The following is a 21056-nucleotide window of genomic DNA, read 5'->3' on the forward strand; positions in this document are numbered from 1 at the left end:
AAGTTGTAGGTTCTGTATTTTTTTTTGAGTAAAAATAATAATAATAATAATAATAATACACACACGCACACAAATATTCGACACAAATATAAATAATTTAGAGGTCTGTAAAAAAACATTGAATACTTGCATTCATTTATATACAGTTAAAGTCAGAATTATTAGCCCCCCTTTGAACTTTTTTTTTTAATATTTCCAAAATATGTTTAACAGAGCAAGGACATTTTCACAGAATGTCTGATAATATTTTTTCTTCTGGAGAATGTCTTATTTCTTTTATTTCGACCAGAATAAAAGCAGTTTTTAATTATTAAGGTAAATATTATTAGCCCCTTTAAGGTATATCTTTTTTCGACTGTCTACAGAACAAACCATCATAATACAATCACTTGCCTAATTACCCTAACCTGCCTAGTTAACCTAATTAACCTAGTTAAGCCTTTAAATGTCACTTTAAGCTGTTTAGAAGTGTCTTGAAAAATATCTAGTAAAATATTGTTTACTGTCATCATGGCAAAGATAAAATAAATCAGTTATTAGAAATGAGTTATTAAAACTATTATGTTTAGAAATGTGTTGAAAAAAATTTTTCTCTCCATTAAACAGAAATTGGGAAAAAATAAACAGGGGGGCTAATAATTCTGACTTCAACTGTATGCTGTAGCCTACAGGGATTATGAAAAAGTAATCAGGCATTACAAAGTTGAAATTAAGTCCATATTTTATTATATATAGTTCATACACTGCCTTTCATGCCCAACGCCTGTATTATCAATATGAAATCTTATTTGGTGATATCTATTTAAAGATTTATAGCCATTAAATGTGCTGTATGTAAGTTTTTGACTCTTCTAAAGCATAAAAATACCAAAATATGTTTGCAGGTATTTAAGAAACATGCCAAGTGAACATACCTGTTCATCTGAAAAACAAGGATAAAGTCAGATTTTCTGCTTTGAAAGTGTGTTTTCCGTGCCGGAACGCTCTTTTTGTTTTTGGTCATTTTATCCTGCCCAAGACCAGTTTAGCCAATTATATTTCAGCACCAAAATGCGACCTCTGGTGGACAGTAGCAGCCTCTGAAATGAGACACAGATTCAGAGTTCCACATGAGGTGATTAATTAGCAAATTATATAAATATTATGACTGTAAACAGTAGGTGAGCAAGTTGTAACCACCTGTCCTAACAACACGCTTCATGATAAGATACGCAGTGATAAGCAATTTGGCTGTTTGCATCAGACGAAACACGACAGAAATTTAAATACAGCCATTCAGAAGCACAGAATATGCACTCACTCACGAAATGGTTTTCGTGGAAAGATTTATAATATTTACATTTAATACATATTAAACCTCTTTAACATTATTAAATGTAGATGCTGAATCACTGATATGTACTGGCTTGCACTGAGTCACAGTTCTAAAGTTCAATTTCAAACGGTTTATTTTATTTTCAAGATCTGAGGTGAACTATCTGCTGCTGCTTTCAGTAGTATGGCAGTAAAATGGCATTCAAACTCACATTATTAGCATTCATACATTTATTCATTTTCTTTTCGGCTTAGTCCCTTTATTAATCCGGGGTCTCCACAGCGGAATGAACCGCCAACTTATCCAGCACATGTTTTACGCAGCGGATGCCCTTTCAGCTGCAACCCATCACTGGGAAACCCATACACACTTATTCGCACACATACATACACTACGGACAATTTAGCCTTCCCAATTCACCTGTACTGCATGTCTTTGGACTGTGGGGGAAACCAGAGCACCCGGAGGAAACCCACGTGAACACAGGGAGAACATGCAAACTCCACACAGAAACACCAACTGACCTAGCCAATGCTTGAACCATCGACCTTCTTGCTGTGGGGCGACAGCACTATTTACTGCGCCACTGCTTTGTCTATTAGCATTTAACACTGACTAAAGCATATGAGGTGTACATGAGGTGATCATTGTCAGTTTTCTGTTGTTCACCTGTGAGAAATAAAAGCCATTCCTAACATATTAATCTGAGGTGTTGGTTAGGACAAAAACTCCTTTTAATGTGGAAAATATTGCTTTTATTCAGAACACTCGCTCCTGTCCTCAATCTGGAAACATGCGCTTGCGTTTGTTTTTATCTAGGAGTGCAATACCTAGTTCGACCACTGGATGTCAAACTTACATACTGCACCTTTAAAATTAGCAGCCCACAAACACTGTAGAAAAAAGGAAGACAAACACTGTAGCAGATCTCGGTTGAATCATGTCGCGAATACGCTGTGCTCTGAAGTGTGAGGAAAAGATAGTGTTATTTTCCCAACCCAAAGATGAGGCTGTGAAGAGCCAGAGGTTGAAGTTTATTATTGAGAAGATACCTAAGCATTATAGCCCCGGCCTTGAGCTTTGTTCCCGTCATTTTTCTGACGAGTGCTTCAGCAATCCACACACTTACAACAGGGGATTCGTTGGCCGATTGTTAAAGGAAGGATCAGAAAAGACTATTGATGTATGGGACTTTGTTAGAGCTTTACAGGAACTTTACAGTACACAGTCTATGGATCAGTTCCTTCCTCCATTTCACAAGTGTAAGTAACTTAAATGAGATTAAAATGGTTGCCTCTTTTTTCTCTAGCTTGCAAATTATGTTTTTAATTGTGTTTATTTACTTGTAACCACTCCGGCTTGTACTGTATCTGGTTAACTCTTTCTATTCTCATATCGCGTCTAAAGCCACGTTTAAAACGCGGCGCGTGCTGCTTTCTTTACGGATTTAAATTCGTTTGTGAGCCCGTGATCGACTGCTGTTTGTTATTTCAATGGCCACCGTCAGCTGTTCCTACACATGTGCACCGGTCAAGTTTCAAAATAGTTCACCTTTTGCCACTGTGTGAATTCATACTAAATGTGTGTCACTGTTTTTACTTATGGTTACCAATAGAGTAATATGCTGCTGTTTAACTGCATTGCTTTAATTCACTCCTGCATTGGGCTCACACATACACTCTGCACTCTGACTACTTGTTAATAAGCCGTGGTGGACATTTCTCTCTGTCTCACTCTGAACACAGTCGACCAATCACAACTGACTGGGTCATTGGACCAATCAGCGCAGATTAGCCTCGTGCTAAGGAGGGGTTTGGGAACAAATGAATCACTGAACGAATCATATGGGAGTCGTTGGGATAATTAGGTAAAAATAAACGCAAATTATAAGACAACGAAATGTGTTTTTTGAACTTGCATGCATATCAGACTATTGTTGGAGACCCCCAAAACCAAAATATGGCCTTTTTAATGCATAATAGAGGCTCTTTAATTGTGTCATTATCACCACCCAGATTGCATGCGAATGTGGGCCACTTTAGACAGGTATGCAGCACTGGTGGTATTCCTTCAGCCCAGAAAAAATGAATGTGAGCCTGGAGTGGCCCACCTGTACAATGGCGAAGGGAGGCCAAAGATTCAAATTCATATATGGGCCATTTAAGGCAAAGATTTGGCACTTATGGCAAAATGTAATCTGAATGTAAGCCTAATGTGACCCATGTGGAAAATGGTAAATTTGGCCCAAATGATTGAAGACAAATGTGGGTCACAGTTGGCAAAAAATGTGGCATAGTCATTTAAGGGTAATCTGGGTCTAAACCTAAAGTGGCTTACACGTGTTAGTGTGAATGTGGCCCAGTTATCATAATAGATTTGTGTGCCACTTTTGGCAAATATTTGGCACAGTAAGCTCTGTCTATTGCATTAGCCTAAAGTGGCCCAGAGAAGATATGGAAAATGTGGCCCAGTTGTCTTAAAACATATGTGGGCCACTTTTGGCAAATATTCGACACAGTAAGCTCTGGCTAATGTGGCTGTGAGCCTAAAGCGGCCCAGAGAAGATATGGCAAATGTGGCCCAGTCTATCTTAAAACATATGTGGACCATATAGACTAAAGTCACCATCATGGAGAAAAGTGTTTGCTTTAGTTGGGCTCTTAGCCCTGAACCTCTTAAAATAAATTTTCTTTTGGGCTGCTGTAACTTTTAAGAACTTTGCTTGAAAAGTTTATTCATTACAGCAAACGAGCTAAGTAAAAAAAAAAAAACACTAAAATTAAATGAGGCACAACCTGTGGTGTTAACCAATGTTTAATCCATTTAGAAGTATCGTGATAACATGCTTGCACAAGCCACAGAATTATGAAGGTTTATAAGCTAAAAAAATTCTATGGTTCAACTTCTGCTCACAGAAGTCATCAATCATCAATCATCAGTGTATGAACCTCAACAGGCCCGGATGGCCCAGATCTGACAAACAGGAGCAGACCGCCCTAGAGCCATCATTCCATTCAGTATGTGGTCCAGATGTGTCTGGTGTGGGCCAGATCTGGGCCAGAATAAAAGCAAACTATGACCCAGAGTAGGGTCAATTCTGATTCATTTGGTAGAATTCTGGCTGAAATGTGATATTGCTGTGGCTACCTAAGTGCCATCATTCCATGCGGTATGTGGGCCAGATGTAAGTGTCTGGTGTTTTCTGAGCCACATGAATTTTGCTAGCTGGGCATGTTTTGTATCGATATATCCTTCTTGAATATGATTCCGATTATAATTAAGAATGAATATGGTAAATATGATGTAAGTAAGTGCTAAACAAGCTGATCTTTTCAGTTCAGAAGTTTGACAAAAACTCACTCCTGCGGCATCTATAGAGCTCAGAGGTCAGTCTGTGACATACGCATCCTATGTCTTTTCATTGTGCGCGTTTGCAAGTCAGAGTTCACCAAACATTGGTATGCAAGCACAAGTCGAAACCTTTTTGGCATACGTTTGCTTTTCTTCTCTCCCACAGTATGCCTATGAATGGAAGCGAAGGAAGTACTAAGACTAGTGTTAAAGTCTTTTGGTGGAGTTTCTGAATAGCTAACATCTCTAACAGCACCTTTTAAGCCCTCTCCGTACCCCCTTGCAGTAATAGACTGTTATGGCAGCTGAGCCACAGGCATCGTTGTAGGGCATATAAGATGATTAAGAAAATCCTCTGGAGGAAATTCGAGTCAGCGTGTTCATTCTCCAGAAAGGGTTTGCCAGCGAGACAGTTGAGGAAAGTCTGGAATTGTCTGAATACCCGTTTTGTTTCAACACTCTGACACTTGCCATGTGAAGAGAAGGCTGAGACGTTCATAATTATTCATGGTTTGGCATTAATCATTTGACACATGCTAGACTATTAGGTATCAGAGATTTTGGCCAACATAAACTGTCATTTGTTTGCTACGTTAGTTTGCTATTATAAGCAGAGGCAACATGCTAACTATAGCATAAAAGAGTGAAGGATTGATCCGTTGGGACTTTGTGTGTATTTCCTGAATATCTTCAGATTACAAAGGCATGTCATTTGGAAACCCTGGTTTGTTATGATAATATTGCATAAATGCGGAATGTGCACAGAAAATGGAAGAATTGTGATTTAGTACAGTACTGTAATTCTTACACTATACAAGTGCTGATACAGTAAGACACATGCCAAGTCTATGGAAGTTTGTTTCTGCCGCAGTATACAGAATATTGTATATTTAATAAATGTTATATAAAATATAGAGAGGTACACTCTAAATTCAAAGAAAAATTGTTTTTCTACAATTTAAACCTCAGAACCTTAAAGGAAAAACGATTAATGATAATTATGAGATGTAACCTCTGAGAAGTTAAAATTGTGAGAAACATTTATTTATATAGCACTTTTGTCAGACAAGAAGGTAGGGATGGGTGACATGAAACTGACATTTCAACACGGTGTCGAGATCCTGAAGCGCAAGTGATTCGAAACTGCACCGAAGCATGATCCGTAACACCCAGGTCACGTGACTAAAATGTTTAGAAACACCAGGTCATGTGACTAAAGTGTTTAGAAACACTAGGTCATGTGACTAAAGCAATTCAAAGCATCGGTCATTTCAGAAGCATTTCAGCACCTGCAAAATCTGTTTGACTGACAGGGTCAGAAATATACTTCTATCTCATGTAGCCTGGTGGACCGTGCACAGAGTAATTGTGCTGCAAATAGCCCGGTTTCGAATTCCGACTTGTACAAATACCCTGAAACATTTTTTTTCTTTTTAAAGATGTCTAATAGATGTCAAAACATATCATCTTAGCTAAAACAAGGCTACATTTGGGCTGTCAGTGAAAATCTAATAGACATCTAAGAATAGGCCAAAACTAAAGTCATCAAATCAACAGAAATGAATGACTACACTTATAAAGTCTGTCTAATCTGTCTATTTGATGACTAGTCTAGTTTTGGCCTATTCTTAGATGTCTACTAGATTTTCACCGACAGCCCAAGTTTAGCCTTGTTTTAGCCAAGCTGTCTACGCTTAGATGTCTATTAAACGTCTGACATAAATTTGTTTGCTGGGTTATGACTGGATCTATTTTAATAATGTAAATTATTTTTATGATCAAAACAAGACATTTTTATTTACAAAGTGTTTGTTCAGATGTCAGATGAATGTTAAAACAAAACACGCCACAAGAACAGAGCATTTAAAAACTAACATCGATAGCTGCATCTCCCTGGATTCGAACCCATTATCTCGGCATGCTAATCTGAAATGCTCACTACTTCACTAAATCACTTGCAACCTTAACTCTACAACATGGGGTTTTACACTTTAATTTGCTTAACTTTTTCTTTGATGAAGCTGTTCCAGAGCAATAAATAAAAAAATGACCACTAGGTGTCAATATAGAGACTGGTTTCAAAACGTTTCGAAGCTTCGACTGTATGTTTCATGAAGCCTCACTTTGCCCACCACTGCAAGATAGCACAAAGTGTTTAACGGTAATAAAAAAAAATGAAGTCGAAGCTTCGAAAGCTTTTAATGTTTCATGAAGCCTCACTTTGCCCACCACTACAAGACGGCACAAAGTGTTTAACAGTAATAAAAAAGTAAATAAATGAATAAATAAATACAAATTTGACATTTTCTCAATTTTTAATAAACTGAATTTTAAGAGGAAAGACACAATTGCAATATGTAAATTCTGAAGAAAAAAACTTAAACATTTGAATAAAAGGTCAAAATTGTGAGATATAGGAAAGACAAAATTGCAATATAAATTCTGAGAAAAAAATATTTCGAAATTTGGAGAAAAGATCAAACTTGTGAGATATAAACTCTAAATTCTAAACGATCTCAAAATTGTGAAAAAAACTCTTCAATTCTGAGTAAAACTGAGGAAATAATAACAAATACACATAATTCTTAGAAAAAAATGTCAAAACTGTGATATAAACTCTGAATTCCAATAAACAAAAAAATAAAAATAAATAAATAAAAATCCAAAATCCAAAACAAAAATGCTCAGGGGTAGCTTAATTAATGTGTTGGTGCTCTTTGGGTAAGGGATTTATAAGAATAAACATCAAAAGTAAGTCCAATATTAAAAAGCCTTTTTGCCATGACTGTTCAAACCCTGATGAAGGCAAGTATTTGCCGAAACGTGTAGGCTCAGTTTTAAGGAATAGCCATGTCAATAAAGGCTTTTGAATATTTTTCCTACATTTTTTTCAAGTGCCTTGGACTTACTTTTGCTGTTTAAATTAAAAAAAAGTTAAATAATTTGTATTTTTTAATGAACATTTCCTAATTCTATGGCAAACAACCTAGGCTTCCAAACAACCTTTACAGAAAGTTTTAGCAGAAAACCATTATACCTTATAATAAATGGTCACACTTTACAATAAGGTGTCATTAGTTAATGTAAGTTATTTATTAACGTCAACTAATAATGAACAATGCTTGTACAGCATGTAATAATCATAGTTCAGCATATATTAATGCATTATTAAGATCCAAATTCATGCATGAACCGTGAGTTAACATGAACTTAGAATGAACAACTGTATTTTCACTAACTAACGTTAACTAACATGAACAAATACTGTAACAAATGTATTGATCATTGTTTGTTCATGTTAGTAAACACATTGCCTGGCATTAATTAATACAACCTTCTAATAGAGTGTTACCTAATAAATATTTTATCATTATCAATTTCTTGAACACACATACTTTCCATTTTACTCTCTTTTTCAAAAGTCTCATGTGGGACGTCGGTGGAAGTTTCACATCATCGACTGCATACACATACGGACCCCCAGGACGCCAGGACCCCTCGCTCCTCAGCACAACCTGGCTTTGAGGGCCCTTTATTCTCTCGTCTGTCCCTTTGAATTCTGCTCCATGACCACAATCTTTTCAAGGGTCTCTTAAAGAGCCGCCGATGATTGGGGGAAGCACAATCCAAGCTGAAGTGCGTTTCCCTCAAGCACGGCGGACTCACAAGTGTGGCGTCCCTTCAGTCATGCCAATACAGTCAAAATGTGATCTCGCATTTCCAGCAATAACAAATAAATTGTCTCACAGTGCGGTTTGTCCAAGCGGTTTCCGTGAAAGTCGCTTGCCAGTCAAAGTACTTATTTTGGGGTCTATCCCGAGTCCAATCTGTGGTGAGAAATGCACCTCTGTGTTTCGTCACATTTCAGCGACTTGGTGATTTTTATAACAATCTTCACTATTGATACTGCGGCAAACGCATGTCTTGATTCAATGCTCTGAATGCAAATGGATGCTGAAAATCATTAGAAGCTGTATAGAAAAGCAAAGGCATCATTACTATTTTATATCATGCTCTGACTTTATGATGTAAATAATAAATGTAGTTTATAACAGGCCAGCCTGGTGAGAGAGGTGTTTTTTGGACTTTTTGGAGTCATTCGCTTCATTTTCTATTTAATTATTATGTTTAAATATTGCATTTTAGTGACATTTTAAACACTATTTTTAGCTGGATTTGCTTGTCAGATGGTCTTCATAACCACACGTTTTGATGTACCAAAAATATTTCCTAAACATTAAGGGCTCTATTTTAATGATCTAGGTGCAAAGTCTAAAGCGCATGGCGCAAAAGCATTAAGGATGTGTTTGAATCCACTTTTGCTATTTTAAGGATGAAAAAATATGGCTTGCGCAGTGGCGCTTGATCTAACAGGGTTGTACTTATTCACTTAATAAGTTATGGGTGTGTTTTGAAAATAAACCAATCAGAGTCTCATCTCACATTCCCTTTCAGTTGCGTCATGCCATGGCGCATTTGCTATTTACAGGGCAGACTTTGTAAGTGGAAAAACTGAACGCTTCACTAGCGAGAAAACAGTTAAACCGAGCATCTGCAGCGTGAGGATAAAGAATGAGCTCCTCTATTTGGCCTCTTTACTTTCTCTTTCGCTTTCTATCTTTCGTGGATGAGAAAGCGGTGTTGTACACACTCCACTCAAATTCTTAAAAAAAATTTAAAAATACTTAATAAATAAATAAATAAATTTACTTAAAACGTAAAATTACTTCTGATAGTACATCTTGTTTTTTTTTATTCTCAAAATTCAGTGATAAGAAAAATAACCTTTAATTCTGGAGGAGAGATCATATTTTTCCTATCCTACAGACAGATACATTTTTCTAAGTGTAAACAGACAATCAAAATAAATAAAAACAATTCTGATTATTTTAGAAAGCAAGCAAGCAAAAAATTCAAACAAAGTTTGGCTTCTCAAGTGGACGTATGCGAGGAAAAAAAGCAATTTTTAGACATTATTTTCACAAAATGCTAGTAAATTTAAGAAACAGGTAAGAACACTGAATCAGCAAGTAGCACACTGAATTAAACCCGCAATTGTAAAAAAGAAACCTGAAAGAGTATTATTTAATAAAACATTTGAGTATTCTCTTATAAAACAATACTGCAATAATACATGGATATTATTCTTGAATAATATTTAATGATCAACTTATGCAGTACATCTTTATATATAAAAGAGTTGTGATATTTTTATAAAACGACAAAAATACCAAGTAATAAAATCCCTTTTTCTTGCAGTGCAAAGGAGTTCACATAAACACAAACTCTCCTTATTAGATTAGTGACCCAGATAGTCATTTTTCGAATTCATTTTATGACACAATGCCCTTTTGTTTTAAATTTGTCTAAAGCACAGAACAAAACTGTTTATCGCCACGCTTCAAATTAGTTCCTGAATCCCAAATTTCCAACGTGGACCCTAAAATCCGTCAAATCCAGAAACTCCAATAGTTTTCAGATGTATAAACATTTTATGCTTATTATCTGCGTCTGAAAATGTTCCCCGAATACTCAAAACACATTGCGTCTTTTCTGTGACATTTCACTTTATTGCATCAGGCAAAAAGCAAACTATAAAGTCTCTCGTATAGTTGTGAGTTGAATACGAATGGAGTTTTTAACAAATTAACACCCATCCTGCCAAGATTTGCACATATCAATTAAATAAATAAATAAAAAACTGCCCCGAAGCACAATACATCTCAAACAATCTCAACGGATATTATTGTTCCCATCCTAATCAAACGTGGCCCCGTTTGCACCCATATTTCCATTGTGTGCTGTGTTAACGTTTACATTTTCTTTTAAAAATAACATTTGCTATGAAGAAACAAACATCCCGTGCCCTCATTTGACCAGAGCGTTCATCAAGAGTTTAGCGAGCATATCTGGGCACCGGGCCACTTCTCCAGCACCCCGAAACCAACCCTTTTTAATAGGCACTTCAAATGCTTTCTTTTTAAGCGCTTGGCTGCAAAGTGCACTTCCAGCAGGGCTTGAACTTAATCTCTAAACGCAGAGCCAATCACAAAGCTGGAGAAAGTTGAAGTGTAGAGTTGAATAGCCAATTAACACAGTCCTGCATGCTGATGAAGAGCTCGCCTTTCACTGAACTACAATAGAAAGCATGTCCGGCTAATGAGAAACTGCTCACACAGCACTTTTTCCATCTAACAGGAAAACTTATTATAGTATTTTAGAGTACATACTGGAAACAATAAGTTCTATTAGCCTTTTTCTAAAAGTTGTGTCGACCCCATAAGGTTTAAAACGTTTAAGAAAGCAATTGCATAAATAAACAGACAAATGGTAAAACTAACACTTTAGTTAGCAATAAATGTGCTGATATTTTAAAATGTCTTTATTCATCTTGTGTTTAACTCAGCTGTTGTTTTTATGTTGTAATTTTTTTTAGGTCAAACCAGTTAGAGCAGGTGCTTTAAATATTATTAATATAGTTTATACGTATTTTGATTTGAATATTGAGAAAACAAATGAACTAATTGTTGAAACTAGCATGAACTAAGATTAAAGAATATTTTAGAAGAATCTTCGCATTGTTTTCTCATGTTAGTCAAATATTGTGAGCAAATGAAATATTATTGTAAGTTGTTTCCTTACATAATTGAATTGCAAATAATAATAATAATAATAATAATAATAATAATAATAATAATAATAATAATAATAATAATATTAATGAGACATCATTATCATCATCGTCATGATTTATTAATTAGAAAATTGTCAAAATATTAATAATAAAATACATATAAGATATAATATATGTTTATATTATAAATATATGATTTATTATTATTATTATTATTATTATTATTATTATTATTATTATTATTATTATTATTATTAACAATAATAATAATAATAATATATTTATTATTTAGAAAATGGCAAAAAAATAACATGTCTCAAGTATCAGTAAATTAATTGTTTATAATAATGATGATGATGATAATAATAATAATAATAATAATGAAAATAATAATAACAATAATAATACAATAAATATAAAATATTAAAAACAATAAAATATCTGAAGTATCAAGAAATTAATTGTTTATAATAATAATAATAATAATAAAATATAATAGTAATATTATTATTATTATTATTATTATTATTATTATTATTATTATTATTATTATTATTATTATTAAGTAAATAAATAGTCAAAAAATAAGTATTGCTATTATTTAAAAGTTGATGAGCATTTACATGGTTAATAAATGCCACTCTTATTACTATTCTGAAAGCAAATAAACAACAACAAATAATAAATTTGCCGATATTAAAACCCGAAACTCCTGCCACTTCGTCTTTATGAAGTATCATAAAATGATATATTGTTTTTGACTTGTTACACATCTTTGTGTATCAAATGACACAAAATATTATTGCACTTTTCCAACTCAGCTTTTTGTGGATCTCTGGGTATTATGTGCTGATTTTCTGAAATGCCTCATGGACACAAAATAATCATCAGAATATTTTCCCCAGTAACATTCCTCATCATCACTATAATCTCATTTATATCCGCTACAGTGATTATTGATTTCTAAAGAGCGTAAAATTGAGCCTCTTTCAGTCTTTGACACAATCTGGGCAGCACACAACAGGACTGAACCAGTTTCAATTTACAGTGATTATAGATCAGCCCCACAGAGATCAGTCCTGGCAGAAACATTTATGAACTTTGTAAAGTAGCTGAAAAAACTGGAGGCCTATAAGACAGAACTTCAACAAGCTTTCTACAAATACAAGGATTTCTGTATTTATGCAATGATGTGACACCCTCTGCCAGCTTGTAAAATGGAAGAAGTAAACAGTCAAAGAGCCTGCTAACCGCACAATGTTAGCTTTCGAGATTTACTGTAACCACCGTTTGCTGTGTCATTTGTATCCAGTCCATTGAGCTCTATTTCTGCCCTGTTTTCTTCTTCCCTCCACTGCACTGTAATGTCTAAAGATACACTAGCTGTCAAAAGGATCAGAAAAGAATATCGGTTTGGTATCAGGATTTATTTATTTTTTATTGTTTGAAGGAGTCTACCTGCAAAAGCTGCATTTATTTGATTGTAAATACAATAAAAGAAATAAAATCTACTTTTAATTCAATTTATTTCTGACCTGTAAAAAAAAAATCTTATGTAAAAGTTTCTGTATTTCATGATTCACAGGTGTTTGCGTGGGTTTCCTCCAGGTGCTCTGGTTTCCTCCATAGTCCAAAGACATGCCCTATAGGTGAGTTGAATAAACTAAATCGGCCGTAGTGTGTGAGTGTGTGTGTGTGAATGTGAGAGTGTATGGGTGTTTCCTAGTGCTGGGTTGTGGCTGGAAGGGCATCCTCTGCGTAAAACATATGCCTGAATAGTTGTCAAAAACGTATGTCGAATGCTGAAAACATATGCCGGTTCATTCCACTGTGGTGACCCCAAATATGAATGAATGAATGAGTCACAGGTTGTTTTATGTTTATTTAAAGTTATGAATCGAATTCAACTCTGCAGTTTAACAGTGACTTGTATTAACATTTTTGTAGTTTGAAACAATATATTGTTTAGAGAATTGAGTCTGTAAAATAACAGATAAAGTACTGGCAGTTTATTCACAGTTTTTATACAACTTACACATTTTTTACAATTCACAACACCAATCCAGACAATATATCTCTTCAAACTATTAAAAATGTCAATAAAATAAATTTTTTAACTTCCAAAGTGGAAATATCAAGGTCCCATGATGCAATCCAAAAGAATAAAATAATAATATTAATAATAATAATAATAATAATAATAATAATAATAATAATAATAATAATAATAATAATAATAATAATAATAATAATAATAATAATAATAATGAGACATCATCATCATCATCATTTATTAATTAGAAAATTGTCAAAATATTAATAATAAAATACATATATGATTAGCTGTTTATATTATAAATATATTATTATTATTATTAGTAGTAGTAGTAGTAGTATTAGTATTATTAATAATAATAATAATAATAATAATAATAATAATAATAATAAACATGAATCACTAAATATGGAAAACTGTTTATTTCAGTAAGTGAATTTACTGAAGTCTTCAATGTCACATGAATGAATTTATTTTACATTAATTCTGACTTTAACTACACCGGTAGTATGTATATATATTATATATATATATAAATATATATATATATATATACACATACATACATACATACATACATACATACATACATACATACATACATACATACATACATACGGTTCAAAGGTTTGGGGTCAGTAGGATTTTTAAACGTTTTTAAATAAGCTCCTTCTGCTTACCAAGGCTGCATTTATTTCATCAAAAATACAGTACACATTGTAAAATTGTGAAATGTTATTGCACTATAAAATAACTGATTAAATGTAGTTTATAACTTAATTGAATAACTTATTCCAGTGATTTTAGAGATGAATGTTCAGCTTCTTTACTCCAGTCTTCATGATCCTTCAGAAATCACTCTTATATTAATTATTGTTGTTGTTGTTGTTGTTGTTGTTGTTGTTGTTATTATTATTATTAACGGTAACAGTAATAAAATCAATAATGAATGGAATAATAATTTCATTTGAAACTACGTACAATTATAAATAAATAAATATTTTATAAATAAATGTAACAATTTGACTTTTTTTTTTTCATTTAATAAACGCCACCTTGATGAACAGAACTTTTGATATACAACTTTTTTTTAATCAAATAAATGCTGCACTGGTGAGCAGAATAAGCCCCTTCAAAAAAAAAAAAGAAAACACACTGTAAAAAATGCTGCATTCCACACAATTCCTTCATGTTGTCCCAGCATAAATCGATTAAGTTAACTTAATAGTTTTTTTACAAACTTAAGTGGACTGAACATAATACAATTAATTAAAAACTCAGGAATTCAGCTTGATTCAGCTCATTTGAATAAAAGTTGTTTGAACAAGCAGCAAAAATATTTTTTGAGTGAACTAAAAAATCGTACTGATCCTAAACTTTTGACTGGGATAAATATGTCAGTTCTTATGAGATATGAGCAAAATCTCTGTTTTACTTCAGATAACCAACACAGACAATGTCTGATTTCACTTAACAGAAACAAACAATCACATTCGCCACACAAAAATAAAACAGACAAACACAAAAGTGCTAACAGATAAAGATCTGTCAGTGTCAGTTCTCAATTTGTGTGGCTGTAATATGGCAGCACGGCCCCCTGCTGCTGGCTGTCTGTGGGTTGAATTCTGGGCCTCACAGTGTGACAGCGAATGATAGAAGGAGACAGAGAGAGAGAGAAAGCTGGCGTCCATTCACATCCAGCAGCAGCATTAGCATTTCTTAAACAGCACAGCACAGCCCTGACCTGAATGTTGTTCTGATCATTTCCTAATCAAGCAGAATGTGAAAGGGGAGCGCACAAGACGAGAGTGGAAAACCACAGTGTGTCCTAAAGAGAAACTGAATGACTGCTTGGTCTGCCTGCTCAAGAGTCTGCGAGGGGGGTGGGCTGCAGGGGTCCCGCCCAGTGCGCTGCGGTTGGATGAGTCTTTGAGAGGGGGCGGGGCTTATAGTGGACAGGGGAAACCAGTGGGAGGTGGGTGGGCGAGTTACTCAGGGCTTGTCAGCTCATAGGGCCCTGAGTCCACTGGCTTTTACACACTAGGTGCACTTGAGTCAAACTAGACAAGAGCTCTGCTACAGTTTCTGTTAAACCACAGGACAGACGCAGAAAAGGAGGGAAAACTCAGATTTTTACTTTATTTCTCAAACACAACAAAAAAGGATTAAAATTTAGGTTTTGAAGATTTTGACTTAACACTTACCCCCCGTTCCCCTTCTGAATCACAGCAGAGGATGGCGGAGCTGAAGAGGCAGGTGTCTCTGACCCAGGCTGTGACCCTGGCGCTGGTTCTGCTCACTTCAGCCGCTTCGGCAGAGGAGTATGACTATTACAGCTGGCAGTCGGACAATTTCCACAACGGCCGCTTCTATGCCAAGCAGCCGCAATGTGTGGATATCCCAGCCGACCTGCGGCTCTGCTACAACGTGGGCTACAAAAAGATGCGCCTGCCAAACCTATTGGACCACGAGACCATGCCTGAGGTCAAGCAGCAGGCGGGCAGCTGGGTGCCGCTTCTGGCAAAGCGATGCCACGCTGACACGCAGGTGTTCCTCTGCTCACTGTTTGCTCCGGTGTGCCTGGACCGGCCCATCTACCCCTGCAGGTCTCTGTGTGAAGCAGTGCGGGACAGCTGCGCCCCGGTCATGGAGACCTACGGCTTTCCCTGGCCGGAGATGCTACAGTGTGAGAAGTTCCCCATCGACAATGATCTATGCATTCCTATGCAGTTCTCTGCTGGACACGCCACACAGACTCCAGGTAGGACCTGCAAGAATATTGTGGTTTTAGAATTTTGACATTTTATGAAAATATTATTGCCTAAAAATGGCAAAGGAGATATCTTATGTAAAGAGTGCACAGCATATATGACAAACCTAAATTAATATTTTCAAAAACAGCAACAAAAAAGCCCCAAAATCTGTAATTTATAAAAAAATGTTTCAAAAAGTCTTAAAGAAATATTACATTTTTATATGTATGTTCTTCAAGCATTAGCACTTGCTTTATTTTTAAACCTTCTTATTTTATATACAATAAGGCTCATTGGTGAACTTCCTCATCTTTTATTTAGCCTGAGGCTCTTGAGAAAGTAAAATTAAGGAAAGCTCTTGGAAGGACAAAAAAACTTTCACTATCTAAAGCAAACATCTCATGTGGAATGTGGAGAGGAGCGTTCCTGCTGCGCCTTGCCTCTCTCTCTTTGTTTAATCGTGCATTTAGGTTTCCAATTAGCCAGGCAGCCAAACCCTTTGGATCACTAATTAGTCTGAAAAGTTGAACATTACTCTGCCTCACTGAGATGAGAAGGACTTTTCTAAAAGAGAAAGAAAGGGGAGTGTAGTTAGTGCTCAGGGAAAACTTAGGGACATTGCTAAATCAATATTATATTACAATTATATATGAATTATAACATTATAAATGAAGAAATAAATGAACCCTGTTCTTTATCAGCTTCATACACTCCAAAATTTTTTTGCTGCTTGTTCAAACTACTTATTTATATTAAGCTGAATCAACCCAATTCTTGAGGGTTTTTGAGGGATAACTTAATTGTTTTATCTTCAATCAACTTAAACTTGCAAAAACAAAAAAAAGTTAACTTAATCGATTTGTGTTGAGATGAAATGAATGAATTGTGTGGAACCCTGCATCTTTTACAGTGTATGTGTTCATTGGCTTATTTGTAAAAACACTACAAAAAATTATAGGCAAAATGATTCATAAACTAATGTATCACACTGTATGTTGTGCTTAAAATGAATCATGTTTACTGTAAAATGCAGTTTTTTTTGTTTTTTTTTTAATATTTACAGTGCTCAGCATATTAAGTACACCCCATTTTGAAAATAAATATTTTTATCCATTTCTCAGTGAATATAGGCAATGTATTTTGGTGCATTTAAACAAAACAGATTTATTAAACAGATATATTTATGAAAATAGTATTTTAGTCACCAAACATATTTAGAAACTGAAAGATAATACAATTAAATTCAAGCAAAATAGTGCAAAAATAAATTACAACCTACATAATTTTTCAATTGTTTGGCTTCTCTTGATTTCTTCTCTTTTTAAATTCCTTTTATTCAATATTTTTCTATAACATATATATTTGGGTGTACTAGTTTTTGGACCAGATTTGGCTTCAATACTGATTAATCTAATGTATATGCACAAATATGATATTATAAAGCTTCCTATATAAAAAGATAGATTTGTGAGGGGTGTACGTATATATGCTGAGTACTGTATATAAACTATAAAGTATTAAAACAACTGAACTGATATATAAGGAACTTTCATAAAACAGAAAACTTAAAGTGTCCATTTGGTACATCTTTATATTATAAAAGAGACAGTATTCTTATTTTATTCACTGTAAAAAAAAAAAAAAAAAAAAAACTAATTCCTGCCTTAAATTTTTTAGTTAAATCAAATAACTTTTCTTACAGTTGCAATCAAAATTATTAAACTCCCATTGAAATGTTTTTTTCTTTTTTAGATATTTTCCAAATTATGTTTAACAGAGCAAGGAAATTTTCATTTATTTCGGCTAGAATAAAATCAGTTTTTAATTTTTTAAAAACATTTTAAGGTCAATATTATTAGCCCCTTTAAGCTATATTTTTTAATAGTCTACAGATCAAACCATCATTATACAATAACTTGTCTAATCACCCTAACCTGCCTAGTTAACCTAATTAACCTAGTTAAGCCTTTAAATGTCACTTTAAGCTGTATAGAAGTGTCTTAAAAAATATCTAATATTATGTACTGTCATCATGACAAAGATAAAATAAATCAGTTATTAGAAATGAGTTATTAAAACTATTATGTTTAGAAATTTGTTGAAAAAATCGTTAAACAAAAATGGCTAATAATTCAGGGGGTTAATAATTCTGATTGCAACTGTACAACAGTCAAATGGACTAAAATATTAAATTAAACTTTGTATAACCTAAAAAATGTAATTAAAACCTGATTAACTTGCTAAAACTTGTTAAAACAAAATGAAATTTTTTGTTGTCATTTTTTTACAGTGTGGGTAAGGTTTGAATCATTTATATATCACTACAGTACATAAAAAAATGTATATAAAAACAATAGAAGCCTGTGGTATGTGGCGATTTAGTAATAATCATTTGTGTAAACATGCACACGGCTTACTTCTTCCCTGCACAGATTTGATGGATTACAGTGTTCTCAGCGTAGAAAAAAAGGGGCTTTTGAAAGAAGAAAAAAAAAAGTGACTCCACGACACTGTTTTCATACTTCCAAGTTAAGTAGCTTGGCTTCTGTTGGAAAAATAAGCTCCTTAAAATTTCAGCAAACGCAAGAGCAAGTAGAGGGACCTTCGAGACAATATCGATTACAACCATAGCGGTTCTGAAATTACATGATACTGAGAGTTTGAAAACTAGCAGAACCGAGTGAAATGTGCTTTCCATATCGCAGCCGGACGGTGGCCAGGCATTTATAGAGAGCGATGCGTGTTTTGGTGAGCGTGCACATCGACGTGAAACAGGACTCTAGAGATAACATGACAGCACAAACCCCTCGTTTGACACGGCCTGCAGTCTTCAGCTCCGACACACACCAGCGGCAGAGCAGGGACACATGAAGAGCTGTTTTTTCCCCTGTGGTTTGAGGTGAATCGCTGGGATGAGGCCCGTTCACAGCCAGAGCCACAGACTTGTTTCGCAGGCTGTTTCTGGAGGCTGCGAGTAAATGATAGATTCCAGTAAATCACAACGGACAGTGCAATAAAAAGACTCTTAAAAATATTATTTATCCTACAAATAGAAGAATTTCTTAAAATAAATACAATTCAATTGGCTCCTCAGATTAGCTCGAGTTTAGATTTTATGGTTACACTATAAAATAAGGTTTCATTAGTTTATTTTAGTTAATGTATTTACTAACATAAACTCTAAGTATGTTGTAAAACAAATCTGTTAATTAACAATTAAGGGTTTTCTGTTTATTTACAGTTGCGGATTGCATTACGAGACCTTGATCTTTGCTCTGTCGGCTTTTGATGTTGAAAATTTTGATTGACATTTTAGTAGTTTGAAATAAAATAATGTACAAGAAATAATACATAGACAAATAAGCCTGTAAAATAACAGAAAATACACTAGCAGTTCATTACAAGGTGTTTGTACTGTAACACCAACCCAGATAATAGATCACTTTAAACTGTCAAATATGTTAATACAAGTCACTTTTCAAACTTTTCAAGCTTAAAAGTTGTTGGAAGAAAGATCAGGGTATCATAATGCAATAGAAAAACATAAATAAATGGGAAAAAACAAAAACATGGATCAGAAACTATGGAAAGTTTATGGTCATTTACATAATTTTTTTACAGTGTATGAAAAATACTTGTGTACAGGCTTTATTAATCACAGTTCAACATTCACTAATGCCTTATTTACCCTTTGCCTGCCCTTCTACCTAACGGTTGACCATGTTTTTACTGTTTTGAATAATGACTGTTAAAGTCATTTAAAGAATGACTGTTTTAAATAATGGCTTACACACACACACTATAGTTGGTTTACAAACATAATCCTGTTGCACTACTACACTTAATTTTGGTTTTATTGTAAAAAAAAAAACAATAAAAAAAACAAAAAAACATGTTAAATGAGAATCTGAAATATTGTATGGCACTTCAAAAAAATAAAAGTGATTTGGTATTCAAAAATGTTTTATTTTGAATATTTTTGTAAAATAAATTGGTCTTACACTTCATATTTTCAGATTTTTCATAGTATATGTATTAAGCCCAGTACTTTTACCATAAACCGACATATCAACCATTTGGTAGTGGCTGATATTTTAGAAAATATGGGATGTGTTGAAAAAAACATGCATTGAGTGTGTTAACTAGCGGCATAAGGAGTTAAGAAATGCAATCCAAACATTTTTTTTCTTGGTGGGGTAGTTAAAGGTAGTTAAATCCAAATTCATGCTTGTTATCATTAGTTAATGCACCGTAAGTAAACATGAACCACTTTACTTCCCTTAACTAACATAAACAAATACTGTAATACATGTATTGCTCATTCTTTGTCAGTGTTAGTAAATACATTAACCAACATTAACTAATACAACCTTATTGTAAAATGTTAATGATTTTATACATTTAGGAGAAAGGATTTTACAAATAATAGAACAAGCAGGCTGTCTTTTAAGACTGATGGCAAATATACAGTCTGCTAAATCATATTTGAAGGCATATTTCATTCTGTAAACAGAAGACATCAAAATATGTGCAAATCGTATCAGCTTCATATACAATTTATATTGGAAAGCTATGATTTAACATTATCATTGGATTTGCAAATTTCTTTTAAGGTAAGTTGTTGCAAACAATATGGGTTGAATTTAAACAAACAAATTAAGTTGAACATTACTAAATTTAATTTGTTTAAATTCAGCCCATATAAATTGTTTGCAACCACTTACCTGAATCTTTTTATTCTATTTGCGTTTAAAGCTGACACACGGAAACACATCATTTTTTTGGAAAATTTTTCAGAAACTGATGACCAATGGTAGAAGAGGGGCGTGTTTGTTGAAACCTGCTGGAAAAACTGCATGTTTGTTGCTCTTTTTGATGATGCCGTTGGGTTTAAAGCATAAATTTTACAGAATTTTTTTAGGGTTTCATTTTGATATTGAAATTGAG

General features: G+C 34.0%; 1 protein-coding gene across 1 annotated transcript in view; it reads left to right on the top strand.

The window, feature by feature from the left end:
* The first annotated feature begins 15363 nt into the window (after nt 1-15363).
* The window catches only part of sfrp5 (secreted frizzled-related protein 5), a 35339-nt gene continuing 29646 nt past the window's right edge, over nt 15364-21056 (top strand). The window contains exon 1 of the mRNA XM_056470739.1: nt 15364-16117. Within this exon, the coding sequence (XP_056326714.1) occupies nt 15592-16117 (526 nt within the window). The 5' untranslated portion in view covers nt 15364-15591. The remainder of the gene's footprint in view (nt 16118-21056) is intronic.

The sequence above is a fragment of the Danio aesculapii genome, chromosome 13, assembly GCF_903798145.1.
Source record: "Danio aesculapii chromosome 13, fDanAes4.1, whole genome shotgun sequence".
Classification (NCBI taxonomy): domain Eukaryota; kingdom Metazoa; phylum Chordata; class Actinopteri; order Cypriniformes; family Danionidae; genus Danio; species Danio aesculapii.